Source organism: Lindgomyces ingoldianus (assembly GCF_010093535.1).
Source record: "Lindgomyces ingoldianus strain ATCC 200398 unplaced genomic scaffold BDR25scaffold_1, whole genome shotgun sequence".
Taxonomy (NCBI): domain Eukaryota; kingdom Fungi; phylum Ascomycota; class Dothideomycetes; order Pleosporales; family Lindgomycetaceae; genus Lindgomyces; species Lindgomyces ingoldianus.
Genome location: NW_022985162.1, coordinates 108,452 through 128,825, shown reverse-complemented (window position 1 = coordinate 128,825; position 20,374 = coordinate 108,452). Strand labels below are relative to the sequence as shown.

Below are 20,374 nucleotides of genomic sequence, written 5' to 3'. Positions count from 1 at the left end.
TGAGTTTCGAATAAAACTCGGGCATTTAACTCACGGCATCGCAGCGGTGAGCGTGCCCGTGAGCTCAGCAGCAATCCGCCTGGCTTGCCCCGCAGCGCAGCAGCGCAAGCTCCCTCAAGCTGCGAGTTAAATGTCGGATGTCAGGTACCCTTTCCATCCTCCTTTACGAACAGAGCCGGAGAGAAGGTTCCGCACCCATCATGACAATAATACCGCCTTTTTAAGTCCTGTTTCCATCACCGACTAACCACAAGGCAAAAAACCACTTCTTCACTGGCTGAAGAAGTTGCACAGCAACAGAACTTGCATGAGGGCTGGCTGTTCATCCGACATCCCCCTAGATACATCGACAGTATATCGACAAGCCCTGGGCGCCAATATCGAGATAGCTGGCAGAACGTTCCCCAGGCGGGGGCCATGTGTGTACCGCAATGGTTTCCTCTTGGCTCTCCGCCTGATTTCTGCTTCCGCCACTTCCCGGGCCTTTGGTGCATCAGAGATCCCGAAAGCGACATCTTGCGAATTCGACGCCATGCCACTTCTCGAAACATGTGCAAGAACGAAAGCCCGACGAGATGCAGAATTCAAGGGTCTCAACACTCGCGTGCTTGCTCAGCCGTTCTGAATCGCTAGCTACCTATCGATCCCGATATCGCACAGGAACCACGACCTTTGAGCCGCACACCTCGCTTCATATCGACAGCCACACTTAGCAGGAATGTAGAGATCCTCACCGCATCTTCACCTCAAATAGACGTTTTCCCGAGTAGACCATTGGAAGCCGCTTACAAAGAACTCTTGGTCCCGAATCCCTGACCTTTCAGCCAATTCCTGAGAATGGCGTTGACTTCTTCTGGTTTCTGCGTCAAAGCCCAGTGCGTAGCCGCCACCTCTCCTCTAGTTAGATTCGGTAGAAAGGCCTCCATGGTTTTTGACATCTCGGGTTTCAAGACTGAGTCGTAGGTCGCCTGCACGAAAAGTGTAGGGATTGAAATTGTTTTCTTATCCTGTAACCTATTCAACGTTAGAGAATCGGGGTCTGAAGTCCTCAATTTCCTTGTCACTCACGCGAGGTCCTCCTCCCAGTTCACCATTCGTGTCCGATACCAATTTACTGCATTCATCAGAATCACGCCACTGTGGAGCGGAGTGCGCAGCCCAACTTACAGGTACTGTGTATTCCATGTCGCGAATACTCTTTCACATAGTAGTCGAGTACCTATTTTGCTGGGTCAGCAAACCAGTGGCGTTGTTTAAAGTCACCAGACCTCCATCGGCTGAAGCATCAACAACGAGAGAGGGATGCGCCCCTCGGACAAGCCCGCATAGTCGAGGAAATCCTCCCCCAATGCGGCTACTACAACGTGGCCTCATTCTCTGGAGACTTACTTTGCCATTCAATATCTTGCTATTGCCAATTTTTGATAGGTTCTCTGGCAAGACACCCTTGTGCGGATCGAAAGCGTACTCCCCATTGGGCCCTCTTCCACCGTACAATCCTTTGAGAAATTGCCTTACCGACTCTTCGGAATTGACACTTTTCTCCACCTCACCAGAAGCGAGATGGATCTGATAGGCGAACTGTGGCAAAGCGCTCTTGACGAGATCCTCTAGCGACAAGTATTCTTTCTGAGGAGCCGTATACGGAGTGCAAACAGAAAAGACGTGCGATATCAACTCTGGATGCCTGGGCACGTGTCAGTCTTCGCCTCCTATGGTCTCGTGCCCGTTTTCATAAGCCCCTACCATTGCGCCGCCCGCCACACGACGAATCCTCCCCTGAATGAATTATCAGCAACCGAAGGTATAGCCGCTCTACTCGGTAGGGGTATATTCTTACCAGTCGTGGCCTCCAAGTATGATCTTCTCTGCGCCCAGCTGCCTGGCAAGCTCAGCAATGTCGTCTGAGGCCCTCTTCAGACCATATAAGTTGATGGGGTTGGGCGGGACCTTTGGGGCGTCCTATATTCCAGACTCAGCTTGGGTCTCCCTAGTGCAATAGGAAACGATCTCTCCTTAGAGTCGGCGATCTTGGTGTAATATGCATAGAACTGCATGTGCAAATAGCTTTCGAAGTAGCCATAAAAAAAGTGATGATATCACAAGGCCGGCTCAAGCAGGTGCTGCGTGCCTACCGTGCCACCATATCCCATCATATCCGGAGCTACGATCCTGAACCCCATATCTAGGAGCAGCGGAATCTGATACCTCCATCCGAGACTAAGATCTGGCCAACCATGAATCTGAGATGGGTTTCGTTCTGTTAGCCACTTTGCCCATCCTCACCACCAATGGATTAACCACCGGTTGATTCTAGACGGGACCGGTATACTTACCAGAAACACTGTAGCTATGAGCTTTTCCCCAGGTGGAACACCATAGAGATAGTGATAGGTGAAGCCATTGAGCACTGCCGTCTTGCGCTCTATGCGTGGGTCAGACACGGGATTGATTGGCTCGAGCGGCATGACGCAATGCAAGATCTGTGTCTTATCTCGTGTTTGGCAAAAAGGGATTTGAAGATGGAAGAAACGCAAATAGATTGAGAGGATCCTAGTTGGCCTGATATATTGCGAAAGTGAAGCGAAGGAACAGCCGAGAAGATCAGAATTGCAGGTGATGAATGATCAAGGTGCTGGAGCTACAACCAAGTAGCCGAGGCATCTCGCACAACCATAGGTGAGGGGAGCTACACTACCGCGCTCTGAGCAGCTGCATAAGCCCCTTCTCTTTACACAAATGCTCCTCAAATCTCTGCTAAATGCCACGTCCACGATGTCATAAAGCTATAGAGCATGAGCACTATAGGGATGCAGAGTTCTGGAACATCGTGCAATTTGCATCCCGCTTGCCGTGGGGGGGTTTCGTCATGCTTTCCGATGCCGGGAGAAGTACATGAATAGTACTTCTGATGTGTGGGCGTGTTTGCCAGGAAGCTGCAGCCGGGTGAAGGCGGTCTCGTTGACGGCCGCTCTCTGCGATTTGCCGGCGTTCATGCATGCAAACTGGTAGGAGAACAGCGCGCTGCATGCTTTCATTCCGGCCGACCCGGAGTGCCGGGACAAAGGCTGTGGTCTTGCGAGGGCTTGAACCCCTTGCCAATTGCATGGGTTCGAGAAGGATGAGATCATACGGTACTGTTTAGCGGAGAGCCGTCAATCCGAAACATGCAAAGTGATAGAGGTCGTCATGGTGAAGTTGATGTAATGCGGTATCGAAAAGATACATGCGCCCCGTCTCCAAAGTTGATTTCCCTCACGCCCTCAACCATTGTTGTCATGTACCAAAATTCTAATTAAGTGGGTCATATCTTACAACCGAGCATGCTGGCAAATGTCTACCGCGCCAGTCGTGAATCCGACCTGACGAGACCTCTCCGGCGGACCGAGAGCCCAGTACCAGAATATGTCCTGTGCGAATTCAGTATATCACCGTGTCCTCCGCGGCTTCTACCATCTCCTCCCCCATTGTATCGTCCAGTAGGTCTTTACTACCGTCTTCCGCTGCAGCAGCATGACTCGCTGAGGCCGTTTCTTCCACATCATTTGCTCGTTCCCCACTCACCGCCTCGTTTGCGCTGGCGCCCGCATGATCTTCGCTCAGTTCCCGGTCCTTGGGACCGGCTGGTTTGCTGTCTTTAGTAACTCCATTGATTGTAGTGTGCTGGAGGGGCGTTTGTGCATCAAGTTCCTTACCCTGTTTACTGTCTGGGCGACGTGCATCTGCATCACGGTCGGCGTCCCGATCCCGCTGATCCTCCTGAACTTGTTGGGAAGGGAGATCTGCACATTCCTTATCAATAATTGCTCGCGCTTCATTGATTTGATCTGCAATCACTTCGTCTTCGTCAGGCGTCGTCTCCCAAGGCTTATAATACTGCACAGATATTTGGCGTTAGCGAGGAGGGTTAATTGGGCAGAGAAGTCTTCTGTTGCAGTTTGACGACACTTACCAGGACAGGCTCAGATGTGGTCTTGAGGAAGTGGGCCATGTTGAGGAGGGCCTCGTGCCGGACGTGCATCTGTGGAAGCTCTTAGCATATGCACCCTATGCAACAAATCGTCATGTGTGACCATACCGCCGATTCTTCGAACTTCTTCTGCTCAATTTCGCGCTGAGCATTGCGCTGAGCCATGCGCTCCATCTTCCTCTGCTTGTTGTCCTCCTCTTCATGCTGGAGCCTCGCTCGTTGGCGGCTCTCTATCTGACTTCGGCGGTTCTGCGCTGTGGTAGCTGGACGTGAGAGAGCACCCAAAGCGGCGCCGAAAAGCCTTCTTTCTCGGCCTCGTTCCTGCGCATTCACAGCTACTGAGCTCCTCCGCCTCAGGGATGCAGCTTCTGGGGAGGCGTTGACATTTGTTGAGCCACGCTGGAATGAAGAGTCGGTGACGCTGTTCACACGCTGGCGTTTTCCATCTTGATCATCGGACACTGATGATTGCCGTCTCTTCTGAGCGCTGGACGCTGTGTCGGAGGCTTCAGCTGGGGGGGACTCCGGTGGCTCAGGGAGCATTACAGCGGATGCAATCCCATCCATGGTTGATTTACTTGGGATTAGCGGCGCACACCTGGATAGGGGTAAGGTTGACAAGATGTCGTGATCACGACATAGTCGTTACTGTTTCGTGTTTGGGCGAGTGCAAGCTCAAGAAGCAAGATATGCGCCGACGTTCTGCCGTAGTTTAGCCTTTCACGTGATCAGGCGCGTCTTATTAATCCCCTCTGTCACAACACTTACACTTTAAAACTGCCACACCTTTACCATCGACCTTTTTCAACCCTTGATAACTCGACGACCACCGCATCTACTTTCTGGGACCCAACCAGACATGTCTCGCCATCATCCGCAAGTTTCAACCCCGCTCTCCTTCCTTGCCACACAATGCTAACTACTCCCAGTGATTTGGTTATGTGCAAAAAGCAGGCGGGAATTTCCATCGGACGGCTCTGCGACAAGTGCGATGGCAAGTGTCCAATCTGCGACAGCTACGTTCGCCCTACAACTCTCGCTCACATCTGCGACGAATGCTCCTTCGGCAACTACCAGAATAAATGCGTCGTCTGTGGTGGCGAGGGAATCTCGGATGCGTTCTATTGCTTTGAATGCACGCGGCTCGAGAAGGATCGCGATGGGTGTCCGAAGATCATCAATTTAGGTAGTTCGAGGACGGATCTGTTCTACCAGAAGAAGAATTTCAGGAATCACTAGCACGTGTGGAGGCAACTAAGGTAGACGTGGAATATATGAAACATACCGAGCCAGAACTACTTTGGCTGTCAGAAGGGAATTTGTTCAACATCGGCTCTCTCGGACTTAAACCTGCAGATGTAGGATTAGAAAGGGCACTGCATAATGTGGAAAACCATGCTAGCTGTAAGGAACCTATCCACGTCATTCCCCCGAGAGCTACTAAGTGCATGAAGACAACGAGCGTAAACGAACGTTGGAAGCTTTGGACATTGTAGGGATGTGAGATAGGATATACCAGCGGATTTCTTGAGTTGGATAAGTAAATCCAAGGCTTTAATTCTAAGTAGCAGACTCCCATATCTTGAGTTTGTTTAAGTTACTCGAATGGGGTACCCCGAAACGCATGCGCCCCACGGATGCTAAATTTCTCGCTCCTTCCTGCAAATTTCTTCTGCATCAGCCTTCTCAATAGTCCACCAGAGTGCTACATCTTCCCATTCAAATACTCCAGGGCTTCTTCTCCACCATCTTCAGCATGTCGCCCCATACCACACTACTCACAAAACCGGCTCACTCAAATACGACCAATAAAAGTTAATCTCCACTAGCTTTACCAGGCCAGCAACCTTTAGTTAATTTTGCACAGCCTCAAACACTGAGTTGTCATCTCAGGACCTATGAAGAACCTCTCATTTGTCCGAATATCTTCTGGTATCTCCCTATCTGTGTGAATGGCGTCTCGAGAAATTAAAGGAGGTAATGATCAGGATCGTCAACTAATACTTCTCCCAGTCCAAGCCCTCACTCAATCTCTTATCCCTCTTTGCTTTCCCTTTCCGTTTCCCGTTCCTCGTTTCCCATTGCTCAGAATCCTAATCCCCACTCCCCCTCTTCTTTTCACCATGATCAACTCCCCCGTCTCCCTGCTGACCGAACCCTTCTCCTAACATCATTCGCTATCCTCAAAACTCCCGATCGGAGAAACTACACCCCTGAACCTGCAGCTTCTTCAATACATCTTACCCTTTACCTCTCTCCCATATCTCCCATGATGCTCGATTCTATATCCATCGTCCTTAGACTTCGCTGGCAGTCCACTGTAGACTCCTCAGCATGTAACTCCCCTCCTCACACCTTTTCCGAATCACTCTCACTTGAAGAGGCACTTTGGTACCGGCTGGGGATTCTTCAGCAGTAGGCACGAGTGAGGAACTGAGAATAGTGTAGTCGGGCACGAGATCGAGATGGGTGGTTCCAGGGCTGCGAGGGGGTTAAAGGGGGGGAACTTGAGAGAGGAGTCTTTGAAGAGGAAGATTTTGCGATGTGGGGGCGTGGTAATGGGTATGTTGAGTGCAGTATATATCTTGCTAGAGGGATCCACATCCAGCGCAAACGAAGAGAGCGCGAGTGATAGCCGCGGCATGATGCAACACCGAATGGGTATATGTTAGCAAACTTGAATTCGTTAAATAAATACTCTGTAAGTCTTTCAAAGTCCTGTGTAAATAATAGAAGACTCGCCGTCGAAAGAGCATTTAGGCTGGTGCACTACGCCACCCTGTTCAATTCTCTGTCGCTTTCCATCCACCGCCAAAAATAAGCCATAAACAAGCGTTCTTCACTATGCATGGCAGTCTAGAATATAACAAGCGAGCGCATAGGTGAAGAAGAAGGGGAACATTTGAGTATCAGAGGGTTTCTAACCAGTGCACCAGTTAGTGCTGTGATCTTATTTCTTGCGGAAGTCAGAAAGGTGTCAGCTCTTGAATTGTAAGATGGAAAACGAAAGGGCAATCTTAGGTGACTTACCCGTTAATAGAGAGGCTTGTTTAAAATGGCACATGAAGATATGGAGGTTTGTCATCACCTGTTTGGTGGTTCATGACAGTCTAAAAGCAAGGCAAACGCGATCTCTGGAAAAAAGCGAGAAAATGGCAAACGAGGGAAAAAAACTGCTAATGTCAAGTAGAAAGAGCTTGATATTCACCAAGACTACTAGTTACCAAGTATTTTGTGACATAAGTGGTGAGAAAGTTTCACTCTTTCCAAAAGACTTATGAGGAGAGGAACAAGAAATCAGCCAAACACTGGGACTGCTGGGGGTAATAGCATTAAGAAAACACGCTATAGGAGGCCACACCAATCTTGATGAGGCATTGCTGCTGCATCATGTTCGAGAGCCGTGGTCATGGAAAAATTAGAAGCACCCCTGGTCAGGAAGAAAAAGAGTGCAAGATGGGAGCATTAGAATGCGATTGCCTAGATCCGTGGGGTACACTTCTAGTGCTTGTCCTTGCCCTGGTTATCGAATTAGGGTGTCATCATCAGGGAGTGAGTGCGCGTCCTAGGGTTGACGCCCTTCGAATTGCCGTTCCCGGACGCGTGCAAGTGCTCAAGTGCCTGCTCACATTCACGCGATCAGAGCTACTCTGACACAAGATGCGTTATTGAGAGGATAGGGAGAGGACATAGACCTGAATGTTTACCTGATTTACAGAACCGGGTGGGTCGTCAGGCTTGTGGCCTCCACAGCGCGGTTGAGGTTCGGCGTTGTTTGGTTCAGGGTTGGCCATCCGCTAGGATAGGAGGATATTGTGAGACCTGGTCGCTCCTTCAAGAAAGTTTGGAGAGAAGACAGAGCTCAGTTTTTACAAAGGGCGATGGGCAGGAGAAAGCGATAATCGCTTGAAGAGTCCGGGATTGCCAATATGAGTGGAGGAGTGAGCTACGCCGTTACTGCTACACATCGTCGGCATGAAGGAGTTAAATATGATGAGACGCCTAAGAGGCTGATGGCCGTGATTACGCCGTTCCATCGTATGGGTCCTTCAGAATCGTCAAGTGTTGCTCAACAAGACGGGATGAAATTTGCTTTGCAACGTCAAATCACATCATAGTCTTCTTTTTTCGGCGATGGTCAGAGCTGCGAAGGGAAGTACAAAGCTGAGAGCGCGTGCGAGAGCAATCAGCATTCAATTCGGCGTAACAAAGACTACTGAATCAGTGGCCGATAGCGACTTCAAAATCCAATGTTGTGTTTCTTAAGAAGGGGAAGTATATGGGATTAAAGCCATGTTTTCTGCAAGAATGCTTGCTCTGGGGTTATTGCCACTTACCATGTGAAGACGTGCAGCCGGGCGAAGTTCCAGCGACGGTACTATCGTCAATGGCGGCTACCCTCCACTTGTCTGCAGGCTGATGCACATGCTGTTAAGGCCTGAGTGGGCGCGATTGGATGGTGTGTCGTAACTAAGTCGAATTGTGTGTCCTTCTACCTGCAAGACACCAAAAACGTCCGTAAGGCAGTCGATTGTAGTACAATGGGGCCCTTCTCATGTGGCCTAGAGTGTGGAAAGAACAGAAACTCCTCTCTTGGCCTACCTCGACGCGAAAATCAAATACAATATAGGCCAAGGCATGCTCCCTCATAAGCCATGTCAAAATGAGTATCTACGACCGAAGGGACGACGGCGGTAAGAGACAAAGGAGGTGTTCGAAAAGAGAACACAGAGTTCATTTGGGAATGCGTAGTATACACTCATTAGCAAGGGCTCTTGACTATGTCTCAGGAAAAGGAAAGTGGAGAGTAGTTCCTCGACATCAGATCTAATGTGAGGTACCGTTGAGATCGAGGCGGTTTCTGGATGATCCGCCGAAGAAATGACAGGTCGTGTTTGGTAATGCGCGATACATGCAGCAGGCTGCATGATATGAACCTGTGTTGCTGGAGTTGCCGCTTGCTCCATTGAAAAGTCGATGAGCGTACAACAGCATAGCACCATGAATCTCTGGTCCCTCGAATATGTGCAACCAGATCGGATCGTTACGCACCCTCGGCTTGATTAAGGGGAGATTGCAAGGCCTCCGGCTTGCCACATCTAGGGTCATATCTTGCATGGTGTCATAAGATTGGGATGAAGATATGTAGTGGGTAGGTAACCATGAACCTTGTTTATGTTCAAGGCATTGTTGGAGAGTGCTTGCGTGAGCAGCGCTCATTGAAGGTAAAATGCTGTGACTCTGCTTCCATACCACTTCCGAGCAACATTCTCATGACTTCTGATCCACTTTCGTAGTTGCGACTCACCAAGATTATCCCATCTTGGATCCTGAAAGCTCGATACATTTTCTTGAAGGTTCGGGTTCGCTGAGTCTCGACGGAGCTTTCGCACGCTCTCTGGGATGTACGATTGAATTTCGGAAATCGTGAGGTCGAGGGGTAAACCTTGGAAGAACGGTATGGAGTAGCGTGGGGATGCTTTTGACTTTGGGGCCTGCGAAAGTTAGTGCACACGCATCGAACACTAGCCGCTTTTCCAAGCGTGCAGACACAAACCAAGACCCTATGCACAGTGGCTTTGACGGCGCCTTGAGTCGCGGCTTCAAACGCATTTCCGAAATTGACGACCAACGTTCCGTCAACCGGTGGCGCAGCAATCCATTCTCCATTCGCACAGAGGACTTCTAAGCCTTCCTCTTGGCCAACTTGATATAGAAAAGTGAGCCAACCGCTTGAGTCCTTGTGTGCACCCACGCCTTGGCCACGCACACCATCGCCTGATGACGGGATAGGAGGGTACTTCACTAGTTTGACGCGGTGCTGCGCAGGAACGAACGTTGGTACGACGTCATGGACCGGAGTAGGCCGGAAAAAGGCATCAAAAGTGCCTACGGGAATTCCGAACGCAGCCTCTACAAGGTGTACAAATCGATAAGAGAGCGCTTGGAGAGCATCGTGATATCTTTTTGGGCATCAGCCTTCGGGCAAATATTGATGGACAGGCAGACGAGCTGACTCTGTGAAAGCCCTTCGGAAGCCTGGGACATGTTCTTCTGATGGCCACTGATTGGGACCACGAAGGCGCCAGTACAGGTGGGAAAAGTCTCTTCCCGAAGTTGAATTCCCCTTCTCCGAATAACCAGTGGGAGTAGGGTCCCAGACAACTGGGAGTTCTGTAGCCAGGTCAAACTGCTCGCGGAGATCCTTTTCACCCAAAGTAATCTCTTCTGCATAACCACTATACCCTAGAAAATGTGGAGAGTTTAGTTTTGAAAGCGCAGCCTTTGCCTCTGCTGGTTGTCCGAACAGGGCAGGGAGAAGAGAGACCAAGTTTGAGATAGTCTCGAGATCAACGCCATGGTTCTTGATATACAGGAAGCCGACATTAAATAGCGCATCGTGGAGCTGCTCAAGAAGACGTTGCTTTTGGATTGGGTTGTTTGCTTTGGAGAGATCGAGGATTGGGAGTTTCAATGGGGAGTTTGCGCCACCTTTATCAGCCATCGCTGAGTCGAGGCGTGGCGCAAAATCACAGGACGGGGATAGAGTGAGTCAAAGAGAGAAGTAGTGAATGACTGCCTGTCTTACCTTGATGATGGTCTACAGTGCTCCTCTCGATGTCCTCGGGGCTGGAGTTTGGTGCAGATGACGTGATGTGCAGTGGCTTTCAGCCCCTGCACGAGCCACATGTCACGGAACAATTCGGCCCGACGAGCTATGTGATAGGCAGCCTTGAAACCCCTCCCCCTCCATCAACTCTTGAATCCCCAGCTCTCTCTTGCACACCTACCTAAGTATTCAACAGATAACTCGCCACGACACCATGGCATATAACTTCGTTCGATCCTACATAGACACCTTCCGTGAGCGCACCGCAGCTATCAGCCACACGTCGACCTTCAGAAGCACTGGCCAGATTACCCCGGAGGAGTTCGTCCTTGCCGGTGACTTCTTGGTGTTCAAGTTCCCTTCGTGGGAGTGGGCTGATGCGTCTTCGCCGTCGAAACGTGTCCCGTATCTTCCTGAAGGAAAACAGTTCCTAGTAACGCGAGGAGTGCCTTGTCACCGCCGCCTTGACGACAACTTTGCTGGAGAGGCTGGCCAAGACGAGACTCTGGTCCGTGACGGTTTCGCTACTGGCGAGGGCGAAGCAGACGATGATGGGTGGTTGAGGACTGGCGGCATGGCAGCTAGCCAGGAAGCGAAGGTTAAGGACGTGCGAACGGTCGATGAGAGCGGGAATCTTGGGGCCGCCGAGGATGATGATGAGATACCTGACATGGAGGATGACGATGACGATGAAGAGGCCATCATCAGGGAACCGCAGGGAAGCGGAAACACATCTGCGTACGTCCTCTTGGTCTATCGTAGATGGCTGTCGACTGAATAGTGTACTAACAGCACAGTAGACCTCTCCGAACCTACACCCTCTATATTTGCTACTCCGCACACTACCGAACACCTCGCCTATACCTGTCAGGTTACGGCTCTGCGTCAGCGCCACTAAAGCCCCAGGAGATGATGGAGGACATTGTTGGCGATTACAAGGACAAGACAGTCACCATCGAGGACTTCCCATTCTTTGATCACACCATTAAGACAGCCTCTGTACACCCGTGCAAACACGCATCCGTGATGAAGGTCCTCTTAGACCGTGCTGATGCTGCATTAAAGCTCAGGCTAGCCAAGCTCAAGGCTGGTAAAGACGTTCATAAAGTGGATAGTGGAATGGAAGGCCTCGTGGATGACACCAAGTTGCTGAAACTGACAGAGCAGGCGAAGTCTAAAGATGGTGAAGAAGGCAAGGATAACGAGTGGGAAGTGCTTGAGGGTGGCTCTGAGGAAGATGAGGTTGCTATCCGCGTGGATCAATACCTCGTCGTCTTTCTGAAGTTCATGGCCAGGTACGGAACCAGTCACACGCAGATGTCGAATATATGCTAACGTACTGCAGTGTCACTCCAGGTATAGAACATGACTTTACTATGGGAGTTTAGTCCCCTTACGATCCGACCACTTTATCTCTTTCTCGGTCCTATTTTCCACATGTTTTTTGGAAAATTACACTTTAGGGCCTAGATGTATCAATCTAAATTAGGCGTTCCAAGGCACAGAAGGCTAAGGTGGCATATGTATAGCGGGCGTTTGGACAAGGCTTTCGAGGAGTCCCATTATGATTTTTAGCAGCCCGACAGCAAAGAATGCAGTGGAGTATTCTGACCACGCACTACCGGTTCTTCACTAGTGACTGGTAGGCATCTTACGCTTACAATTTCAAAGGCAGCCATTTGAAGCAGCGATAGGCATCAAAAGCAACAATGCAAGCAGCAGGCATCAGGCAGTAGCATTAGTCCTTAACTCAATGTCGTGATTGGGACAGCGAACGCTATGTGCTACAAACGCTAGGGAGCCCGGCTTTGAGAAGAATGAGATTGAACTGTGGTGGGGGATGAAGACGCAAGTAATCAGGATGGGATTTCTTGACGAGATCTTTGGGAGTGAACGACTTTCTTCCAAAGAGCGAGGAGCATAAGGAGCAATGATAACTCAACAAGAGAACATGCCTTTCGAAGGCCGACAATATATCAGCAAAACAGACAAAGCAATCAAAGCCCAGCCCATCCCAACTGACAGCTCTGCACCCGTGCACTTACTCCTCATTCTTATATCTGAAAACCGGGCCCGTTTCTTTCCCTTCATAGGTTCCGAAGCAGCAGCTGGGGATCGACAGCAAGGGAAATATGTCCTGCATGCACACGATGCCGCTTGATACGTCCTTGGCAGTGGAGACATGAAGAACTGCTTAGTGATAGAAGGAAGGGAGAGTTTGTGAGAAAGCCTCTTGCCGCAGGAATTATATTGCTGTGGGCACTGCACGTTCTAGGAACGTGAATGTAGTTGGGAAGGATTTCGGGAAGGCAAGGGCGTGTTCTCACTTAGATTGACTGGATTGAGACCAGATTTCAGCCACTCTTTTGATAGGAGAAGAGATAAAGAGGGAATAAAGTTCTGTGTAGGGCCTGGAAATCTACGTTTCATGGCTTCTGATGGTGGAGGGGGAGAGGTGGTCAGTAACTCAATAACCCTCATCAAAATTCCGAACGTCTTTTGGGGGATATAGTTGATGGTAGGTTATATATCTACGACTTATCGCAGAACCACACGTTGATAAGACGGAAGGTAGAAGAGAAATGTACCTACTTCAAGCAATGTGTGCACAGAACACGATGAACAAGTTAAACAAAGTAAATATGCCAAGACTCTCCCACTGTCGTCACCAGCCTCCCGAAGCCAACTCTTTCACCATTTCCTCATCACGCAGTTTTAGCATTACGACTGTAGTCTCGTTATTGCTCTTCTTATCTCTCTTTCTCATTCTACAATGTTAGCTGGCTCTTCTCTCACCGGCTACCACCTATCGCGAAGTCGCAGACGTTGGTTCTTGGACGCACCCTAGTTCTGGATCTTCCCTTGCTTGATTCTATCGGCCTACTACGTTACACGTGCCCAGAAATGGACGATGAGATCCCTTCTTCCTCTCTTCCTCTTCCTACGGGATCGTCGTCTCCGACCGCGAAGTCTCAATTCAAGTCAATCTCACCAGATCTAAGCACCATTCCGCGGATTCTTATCTTATCAGCCCACTTCAAGGGTGATGAAGAGCGCGATGTTGAGACAACGCTGCGCCGACATGGTGCACTACTCACTTCTGATGCCTCGAAAGCGCAGTTGTTTATTGGAAAGGTAGGCACAAAGAGACGTGCGGAGTTTGAGCTGAGGTCGAGGAAGCTTAAGGCTGAGGAGGTTATTGAAACCAAACGGACGGCAAGTGTTGCGAAATATAAGACCACGCGCAAGAGAAGAAAGATCTCTGGTACCCAGGTAAAACCAATTTCTATCGATTCCGAGTCCTCTGCTGGAGAAGAAACAGAGGATGAAGCAATAGACGAGGCCTCGACAGACGGCGAAGGTCCTGCATCGAAACGAGACACCCCGTTCACTCCCCCCACCAAATCTGAAAAGAGATCTACAGCACCACCTGCAATGTTTGCGAACCCGACTGGAGAAGATATTGTATGGGTCATCAAAACGAACTGGCTGCACGATTGTGTCACGGCTGGATCCTTGGTTCCTCTTGGGGATCACTTAGTATATAAAGGCAAGGTACTTGAACGACCAACATCGCCAAAACCATACCACCAGCCAGCCGCAACGTGTTTATCTTCACCGACCCCTGAAGTCACCCCCGCATCTCAAAACGCCTTCGCAATTCGCCCCCAGACCGGTCAGAGTATCTTGGAACGCGCAAAGTCCGACCGGTTTGGCACAGTATCGAGCTCGAACTACCAACGATACCGGTCTAGGGACCACGGATCCCACCGATTTGAAGGAAAGGCATTCATGTCAACTGCCCAACAAGCTGGCCATACCCCATCGCAATTAGTACACCCTCCTCAGCAAACGACTAGTGAATACGATGGCGAAGATAGTGACATTCCCCCTCCGCCACCATGGGTGAAAAAGCGCGTCAAGTATGCATGTCAACGCTTCACGCCCTTAAATTGTCCTAACGAAGATTTCATCGAATTGCTCAAGAAGATCCGAATAGCTAGGATCCTCATTGATGATCAAATCGGAGTGCGGGCATACTCTACCAGCATTGCCGCCATTGCATCATATCCTTACAAATTCATCTACCCGCACGAGATTCTCCGCCTTCCTGGCTGCGAAAACAAAATTGCAACCCTTTGGTTCGAGTGGAAGAATACGGGCAAGATCCGGGCTGTTGAGGACTTCGAAAATGACGAAACTATGAAAGTGCTGCGCCTGTTCTACGATATTTTGGGCGTTGGTGCCAAGACATCCCGCCAGTTCTTCTATCAGAATAATTGGACGGAACTCGATGATATCATTGAATTTGGATGGCACGATCTAGACCGCGTGCAGCAAATCGGTGTGAAATACTACGACGAATTCCTAGACCCGATACCTAGGGCGGAAGTCGAACAGATCGCGTCTGTCGTCCATAAGCATGCTATCCGCGCCCGTGACACCCGCATCTCCGTCACGATCGTCGGTGGCTACCGACGAGGGAAAGAAGCATCAGGTGATGTCGACATCATTGTCTCACACCCCGATCTCGAGGCTACGGCGAATTTAATCAAAGACATGGTTGAGTCCCTTGAAGATGCAGAGTGGATTACACATACCCTAACAATGAGTCTGAATGGCACAAACAGAGGCCAGTCCACGCTTCCGTTTCGAACTACAAAGGCATCTGGGGGCGGCTTTGATACCCTAGATAAAGCGCTCGTGGTTTGGCAGAATCCGCTTTGGCCGACGAAGGAGGATGATAAGAAGGATAACCCTAGTGCAAAGAACCCGAATATGCACCGTCGGGTCGATATCATTGTGTCTCCCTGGCGGACGGTGGGTTGCGCGGTTCTAGGATGGAGTGGCGGGACGACGTTTCAGCGAGACTTGAGAAGATACACGAAGTACGTGAGAGGTTGGAAGTTTGATAGTAGTGGGATACGGAGTCGACATACTGGGGAAGTCATACAATTAGAGGGGCCAGATGGCGTCCAGGGGACGGCAGAGGATGCGGAAAGGAAGGTATTTGAGGGGCTGGGATTGGAATTTATACCACCGGATCAAAGATGTACTAATTGATTAGCATTACATGTTTAGCAATCTGGTTGACAAAGTTTGTGCTTAACATCCCCTTTCATTTATATGTTTTCCGTTTTCAGCTTTTCTCAAGCGATTGTCCAACTCTCTTCAATATGTACAAGCAATACAGGCAATACAACCACTTCCAACTCTTCTTCAATATCAACTCTAAGCACCCACTCTAAGCAGCGCATACAGCCTTCCCAGCATCCTCCTTAATCGTATCACTCGCCTTCTCGCTAACCATAAACGTGCTCACCACCGGGAAAACCCCCGGAATCCTGGGGTAAACACTTGCGTCGACCACCCTCAACCCGGCGACCCCTCTCACTCTAAACCGACTATCCAACACCGCCATCGGATCACCATCCTTCCCAATTGCCGCAGTACTCGTAGGATGATGCCCAAACGTCTGTCCTACAATCCAATCTTCATCGTTCTGGCCACAATACCCGTTCGCGTCAGGGCCGTTTGGACAAGGCGGCTCTGCCGCGGTGACCGTGATGCCTTTTGCAGATTTATACATTTGTCGCGCCCACGCGATGGTGTCTTTCATGGCGCCCATGTCCGTTTCCTTGCCCTCTTCGTACAACATGAAATTGATCTCGGGGACATCCTGCGGGTTCGCGCTGAGTAGTTTCACGTATCCCTTTTTGTTCTGCGGATGGTTCTTCACCATCGAGATGCCATATGTCCCTGGGCCGTCCTGGGGCAGGGCCGAGTTAGATTGGTTGGAGGGCCAGAAGCCCCGGAAAGCGAAGGAACCTTGCATGACGAACATATCTCTTTCTCCGTCTGGGGAGTGGGGGGTTTTCATCATGATGATGGGTTGGCTGAAGCCACCGCTCGTGGCGCCAGAGACTTGTCCGATGATAGGCATTTCTTGGTTGTCTTGCATGTTCTTGCCTACGCCTTGAGCGTCGACCAGAAGCGGGATGTTGAATTGGGCAAGCTGTTCTTTGGGGCCGATACCGGAAAGCATGAGCAGTTGGGGTGTGTTGAACGTGCCCCCGGATACGATAACTTCCTTGCGCGCAGTTGCGGTCTTAAGAGTGCCTTTGGTGCCGTCGACGTAGCGCGCATCAGCTTTGTAGAGACTCTTGCCTTGCAAGAATTCCACGCCTGTAGCTCGCGGCTTGCCACCGCAGGCTGTACTGTTCTTGTCGAAGAGGACGCGAGTTGCCAGGCTATTCATGCTCAGGGTCAATGGGAATTTTGCGTTAATAGTGTCCTTGATGTAGTCTCGGGAACTGAATCGCTCTCCATTGCTCTTCGTGTGGGTTGGCAGACCCCATATACCAGTAGTCCAGTCGCGTTTTGGGTCAAGGTAATTGGCATCATCACCCATCATTGTTGTGATTTGTGCCTGGCCAGTTGATTTCGAGAAGTTTTGTGCAATAGCTGAGATTATCCCGAGGACGGGCTGTCCGATAGAAGCTGGCTTGTTCATATTTGTTTGGAAGTAGCCGTCGAAGCCGTGGCCGGCGGTACCTTTTGGAAGGTAGTTGTTGTGTTCGATACGCTGAAAAATGTTGCGCATCTTGTCGGCGCTAAACCATGTCAGTTAGTGATATGGTAGGTGAGTTATCTCCATCAAACTCACGTCCATGACTGATCTCCAGTCAGGTTCGCGATGTAGTTCCAGTCACTCTCGGAGGGCAACCAGGTGCACCTATGAGGCAATTAGTATCCTGTTATCAAACCTCTGGTAGTAAGGTCTCACATCGCATTTATCATAGAGCTGCCACCAACGGAGCTACCCCGAGGGTAGTAAATTCCCAGGAACTTCGATCCAGATGGCGGGGTGTCAGAACCAGCACCAACCCAATACCTCCCTTCCTTCGTCTTCCATACCAGGTGATTATGCATCATGGTCCTCTTCTCGTCATTGTAATGCTTAACGAAGAAGTCCCAGGTGATTTGCGGCGGATATTGTCCAGAAGTGCCCTGAGTGCTTTGATCGCCAGCCTCGATAAGCAGAACCGAGTAGTTCGCTCTAGCGAGGTTCGAGGCTAGGGGACCTCCGCCAGGCCCGCTACCTACAACAATGTAGTCATACTCATCGGCAGCAGCTGGAACGGCAAATAGTGGCGTCGCAAGGAGGAAGAGGAGAGCCCGGGTTAGCCGTCCCATAGTGAATCGAATAGCTGTAATGTCGATCCCGTAATGTAGAACTAGAAAACTGCTCAACAACGGAGTCGAAACAGCAATGGAAATGGAGTAAATATAAGCCCCTCACGATACCCCAAGAAACAAGCTCCAAACTGCTCGGCCCCTCAGCTTCCCCATCCCTTCGATATTTGCCGGTCTAATCATATCTCGTAGCCCGTCCCATCTATTGCGCCAAGCGAACAATCCTTAGAATTGAAATGTGCGCAAATTGGATTGGAAGGGTTCCTGAGAGAGGAGTCAAATATAAAAGTCTTGATCTTCAGCCTGGAGCACCACCACGTGAAGCCGACTCTAAGATGATGCTCCCACTCTCAATCGATGGCAGGGAATTATTGGTGACACCACCATCGGAGGCATGTGCCGAAGGCACATCAGCCGCTCTGAGGACCGATCCCTGAGGATATGATTAAGCATTGAACATGAAAACGAACCATGGAGTGATAGATTGAAAGGCTATTTGTTGAATGGTAGGTGCATGTATACCCACTAAGTGAAAGCCAAGACATGTAATTAAAGCAAGCCGCGGCGATCAATATAGATGAGAGAGGGTCGAATTAGAATAGAAATAGGACCTGCATGGTGGCTAAGATAACTGAGAGAGGTTGGTAGGGGTTTGGATGCGGGGTGAAGATGGCGAGGGTGTTTTGAAGTTTTTGAAAAGTTCCCCAGATTTTACCTGGCGATCTATCTATCACACTAAACTTATTCCGGACGGGAGTGACAGCGCAACCCAACCCTAAAAGCCATCTTCATGCACAGCTTGATTGACTCCACTGGTTGGGTTTACATATCCAGCTATATGAATTATACATACAAACGCAGCAAAGAAAGTATAATAGCTGCAGATTCATCTGTCCAACAATGATGCTACGTAACATTTATACCTTTGTGTGGCCGAACCTTGGAGTGGTTCCCGAAGCAGAACCCGCCTTTTCAATGAGGAAATCATGGGTATCGTCCCATTTCCCTTCCCGGGACTAACCAACCCAAGTTTCCCATTTTCCGAACCGTGATCTAGAAGTCAAACGCCAACCGCGTAAACCCACGTGGAAACAAAACCATGCAAATGTCGAAACGATGTGGCAACCGTTCTAGACCTGGCCCAATGGGGCGCCGAGATTCATTCTCGGCTTCTTGAGAATAACGCCATCAACAACCTCAGCGTCGTCCGCTGAAGGCCTCCTGCGGTTCTCCCCAGACCCCTTGAGACTGCTCTGGCCGCCGTTTTCAGCGTGCTGACTGTGAGTGGATCGTGGCCCATTACGCAGAGGGCTGATGCCTTGCTCCTTCGCGATCTTCTCTAACTCGGCGTCAAGAACCCTCAACTCGATGCGGTCGTCAAGGCCATGCCCTGGCTGAGCCGGCAGAGTCAATGGCCCTGTCAAGACGCCCTCTTGCTCCGGCGTCGATGGACCGCTGTTATCCTCTTGGTCGTGTAGTGGGGATAGGGAGCGAGGAAATATTGGAGTATGCCCAGCGTGGAGCGTGTTGGCAGCGGGCAGAGGCGACAGGACCGTCTCGGTAGGAGGCGGTGACCGAGGACCCTCGGCATCCACCTCCAAGGCCTGCCGCGAGATGCGAGCGACAAGTGGAGGACGCCTTTTTCGACGCAGGAGCCGGCTCGGAGACGTATTCTGATCTGCTATGGCCGTCTTTGTTATCGCAGGTGTGCCGTGGGTGGCGAGTTGAAGCTGCTTGGAAGGCATATCATCCGGGGGAGTGGTCGCGTCGGTGTAAGAGAGGACAGGAGGGAAGGCTAAAGGATGCTTTGTGAGACCGGCAATGGTAGTTTGGGAAGAGCGGTCGACGTAATATGCCATGCTTTAGTCTCTGTCCACGCTTAGGTGGAGAAGTTAGGCAAGCCGATGCTTCTGGAGGAAGGAGGGGCGGCCTACAGCTTGTTTGAGAGCGTTAATTGGAGTAGTGAGCTATAGATCTGAATACCGTCGCGTGCAGCGCTTGTGAGATGCGGATGAGGGGGGACGATGGGATTTGGGAGAAAGTAATGTCGTTGACGCTGAGTCGGATGTACAGAGCTGTATGTGAATGTGAACGAGGCCAGCCGGGACCGTGAAGCGCGTGTTGGCGGGTTGAGGAGTGATTGCGAGGGTGATTCTTAAGTTTGATGAAGTCCACTAGCCGCGGTTCGGTGTAACAACGAAGCTATGAAGAGAAGGAGCTACCACGTCATTGCTCCGTTCCTGACCCGCCCCGCTGCCGCGGAACGCTCTTTCCTTGCTCCCGGGGACACCTGCTGGAAGCGTACAAAGCGCGTGAAAGGAGAATTTCTGAAATCGTCCTGCCAGATATACTTATCCTTTTATTTCTCGTCTTTATTCTACGGTTTTCACTTCCTTCAAGTTTCAACTATGTGGGCCTCCTCTCTGATTCGATCGATGCAGGCTTCCGCCAACATTGACAAGCTTAGCCGACGGGTGGGGTTCTAGCATCATCCTCTCAACTCCGAAACGCCCTCAGCATTTCCTCTTAGAGCTGTCGTGCACGTCTGCTCTTTCACACACCTTGATTCTGTTCTGTGGTTTGCTTGGGGTATAGGA

The 20,374-nt window shown here is 50.4% G+C and overlaps 9 protein-coding genes across 9 annotated transcripts; 4 read left to right on the top strand and 5 right to left on the bottom strand.

Annotated features, from left to right (window-relative positions):
- Positions 1-563: 563 nt before the first annotated feature.
- Positions 564-2,616, bottom strand: BDR25DRAFT_299358 (alpha/beta-hydrolase). Its single transcript, XM_033689133.1, has 8 exons — positions 2,337-2,616; positions 2,136-2,243; positions 1,841-1,962; positions 1,747-1,779; positions 1,390-1,687; positions 1,168-1,219; positions 1,069-1,114; positions 564-1,014 (listed from the first exon to the last, which is right to left on the bottom strand). The coding sequence occupies exons 1-8, from the start codon at positions 2,466-2,468 to the stop codon at positions 786-788; spliced, it is 1,020 nt and encodes a 339-aa protein (XP_033554233.1). The 5' UTR covers positions 2,469-2,616; the 3' UTR covers positions 564-785.
- A 592-nt stretch (positions 2,617-3,208) lies between these two features.
- BDR25DRAFT_249329 (uncharacterized protein) lies at positions 3,209-4,627 on the bottom strand. The gene is made up of 3 exons (XM_033686010.1): positions 4,079-4,627; positions 3,953-4,021; positions 3,209-3,876 (listed from the first exon to the last, which is right to left on the bottom strand). The coding sequence occupies exons 1-3, from the start codon at positions 4,535-4,537 to the stop codon at positions 3,421-3,423; spliced, it is 984 nt and encodes a 327-aa protein (XP_033554232.1). The 5' UTR covers positions 4,538-4,627; the 3' UTR covers positions 3,209-3,420.
- Positions 4,628-4,829: 202 nt separating this feature from the next.
- Positions 4,830-5,601, top strand: BDR25DRAFT_330217 (PHF5-like protein; the record flags this gene model as incomplete). The annotated part of the gene is made up of 3 exons (XM_033692510.1): positions 4,830-4,846; positions 4,900-5,374; positions 5,425-5,601. The coding sequence occupies 2 exons, from the start codon at positions 4,830-4,832 to the stop codon at positions 5,207-5,209; spliced, it is 327 nt and encodes a 108-aa protein (XP_033554231.1). The 3' UTR covers positions 5,210-5,374; positions 5,425-5,601.
- A 1,521-nt stretch (positions 5,602-7,122) lies between these two features.
- Positions 7,123-8,390, top strand: BDR25DRAFT_347764 (uncharacterized protein; the record flags this gene model as incomplete). Its single annotated transcript, XM_033694313.1, has 9 exons — positions 7,123-7,197; positions 7,226-7,293; positions 7,345-7,508; positions 7,540-7,733; positions 7,772-7,785; positions 7,810-7,883; positions 7,913-8,087; positions 8,115-8,173; positions 8,206-8,390. 9 exons carry the CDS (start codon positions 7,123-7,125, stop codon positions 8,388-8,390), a joined length of 1,008 nt encoding a protein of 335 aa, XP_033554230.1.
- Positions 8,391-8,986: 596 nt separating this feature from the next.
- BDR25DRAFT_249327 (Clavaminate synthase-like protein) lies at positions 8,987-10,570 on the bottom strand. The gene is made up of 3 exons (XM_033686009.1): positions 9,988-10,570; positions 9,528-9,933; positions 8,987-9,465 (listed from the first exon to the last, which is right to left on the bottom strand). Exons 1-3 carry the CDS (start codon positions 10,473-10,475, stop codon positions 9,187-9,189), a joined length of 1,173 nt encoding a protein of 390 aa, XP_033554229.1. The 5' UTR covers positions 10,476-10,570; the 3' UTR covers positions 8,987-9,186.
- Positions 10,571-10,736: 166 nt separating this feature from the next.
- BDR25DRAFT_274499 (autophagy-related protein-like protein 3) lies at positions 10,737-12,309 on the top strand. The gene is made up of 3 exons (XM_033687410.1): positions 10,737-11,318; positions 11,381-11,875; positions 11,926-12,309. The coding sequence occupies exons 1-3, from the start codon at positions 10,795-10,797 to the stop codon at positions 11,966-11,968; spliced, it is 1,062 nt and encodes a 353-aa protein (XP_033554228.1). The 5' UTR covers positions 10,737-10,794; the 3' UTR covers positions 11,969-12,309.
- A 974-nt stretch (positions 12,310-13,283) lies between these two features.
- On the top strand, positions 13,284-15,760 carry BDR25DRAFT_274495 (Nucleotidyltransferase). Its single transcript, XM_033687409.1, has one exon. It carries the CDS (start codon positions 13,485-13,487, stop codon positions 15,642-15,644), a length of 2,160 nt encoding a protein of 719 aa, XP_033554227.1. The 5' UTR covers positions 13,284-13,484; the 3' UTR covers positions 15,645-15,760.
- Positions 15,761-15,825: 65 nt separating this feature from the next.
- Positions 15,826-17,860, bottom strand: BDR25DRAFT_330213 (alcohol oxidase; the record flags this gene model as incomplete). Its single annotated transcript, XM_033692509.1, has 3 exons — positions 17,368-17,860; positions 17,248-17,316; positions 15,826-17,194 (listed from the first exon to the last, which is right to left on the bottom strand). The coding sequence occupies exons 1-3, from the start codon at positions 17,775-17,777 to the stop codon at positions 15,826-15,828; spliced, it is 1,848 nt and encodes a 615-aa protein (XP_033554226.1). The 5' UTR covers positions 17,778-17,860.
- A 706-nt stretch (positions 17,861-18,566) lies between these two features.
- On the bottom strand, positions 18,567-19,952 carry BDR25DRAFT_390040 (uncharacterized protein). The gene is made up of 2 exons (XM_033698081.1): positions 19,712-19,952; positions 18,567-19,655 (listed from the first exon to the last, which is right to left on the bottom strand). Exon 2 carries the CDS (start codon positions 19,634-19,636, stop codon positions 18,908-18,910), a length of 729 nt encoding a protein of 242 aa, XP_033554225.1. The 5' UTR covers positions 19,637-19,655; positions 19,712-19,952; the 3' UTR covers positions 18,567-18,907.
- Positions 19,953-20,374: the final 422 nt, after the last annotated feature.

What these genes read in the sequence shown, in the direction of transcription:
- BDR25DRAFT_274499 (XM_033687410.1), top strand. Translation starts at nt 10,795, where the DNA reads ATGGCATATAACTTCGTTCGATCCTACATAGACACCTTCCGTGAGCGC. An exon ending in GGAAGCGGAAACACATCTGC is followed by an intron (nt 11,319 to 11,380) that starts GTACGTCCTCTT and finishes ACAGCACAGTAG; the next exon opens with ACCTCTCCGAACCTACACCC. An exon ending in TTTCTGAAGTTCATGGCCAG is followed by an intron (nt 11,876 to 11,925) that starts GTACGGAACCAG and finishes AACGTACTGCAG; the next exon opens with TGTCACTCCAGGTATAGAAC.
- BDR25DRAFT_299358 (XM_033689133.1), bottom strand. Translation starts at nt 2,468, where the DNA reads ATGCCGCTCGAGCCAATCAATCCCGTGTCTGACCCACGCATAGAGCGC. An exon ending in ATACTTGGAGGCCACGACTG is followed by an intron (nt 1,780 to 1,840) that starts GTAAGAATATAC and finishes TAATTCATTCAG; the next exon opens with GGGAGGATTCGTCGTGTGGC. An exon ending in GCAAGATATTGAATGGCAAA is followed by an intron (nt 1,220 to 1,389) that starts GTAAGTCTCCAG and finishes CCAGCAAAATAG; the next exon opens with GTACTCGACTACTATGTGAA.
- BDR25DRAFT_249327 (XM_033686009.1), bottom strand. Translation starts at nt 10,475, where the DNA reads ATGGCTGATAAAGGTGGCGCAAACTCCCCATTGAAACTCCCAATCCTC. An exon ending in TTCCGAAGGGCTTTCACAGA is followed by an intron (nt 9,934 to 9,987) that starts GTCAGCTCGTCT and finishes ATGCCCAAAAAG; the next exon opens with ATATCACGATGCTCTCCAAG. An exon ending in CCACTGTGCATAGGGTCTTG is followed by an intron (nt 9,466 to 9,527) that starts GTTTGTGTCTGC and finishes TAACTTTCGCAG; the next exon opens with GCCCCAAAGTCAAAAGCATC.
- BDR25DRAFT_274495 (XM_033687409.1), top strand. Translation starts at nt 13,485, where the DNA reads ATGGACGATGAGATCCCTTCTTCCTCTCTTCCTCTTCCTACGGGATCG.
- BDR25DRAFT_249329 (XM_033686010.1), bottom strand. Translation starts at nt 4,537, where the DNA reads ATGGATGGGATTGCATCCGCTGTAATGCTCCCTGAGCCACCGGAGTCC. An exon ending in AGAAGTTCGAAGAATCGGCG is followed by an intron (nt 4,022 to 4,078) that starts GTATGGTCACAC and finishes GAGCTTCCACAG; the next exon opens with ATGCACGTCCGGCACGAGGC. An exon ending in CCACATCTGAGCCTGTCCTG is followed by an intron (nt 3,877 to 3,952) that starts GTAAGTGTCGTC and finishes ATATCTGTGCAG; the next exon opens with TATTATAAGCCTTGGGAGAC.
- BDR25DRAFT_390040 (XM_033698081.1), bottom strand. Translation starts at nt 19,636, where the DNA reads ATGGCATATTACGTCGACCGCTCTTCCCAAACTACCATTGCCGGTCTC.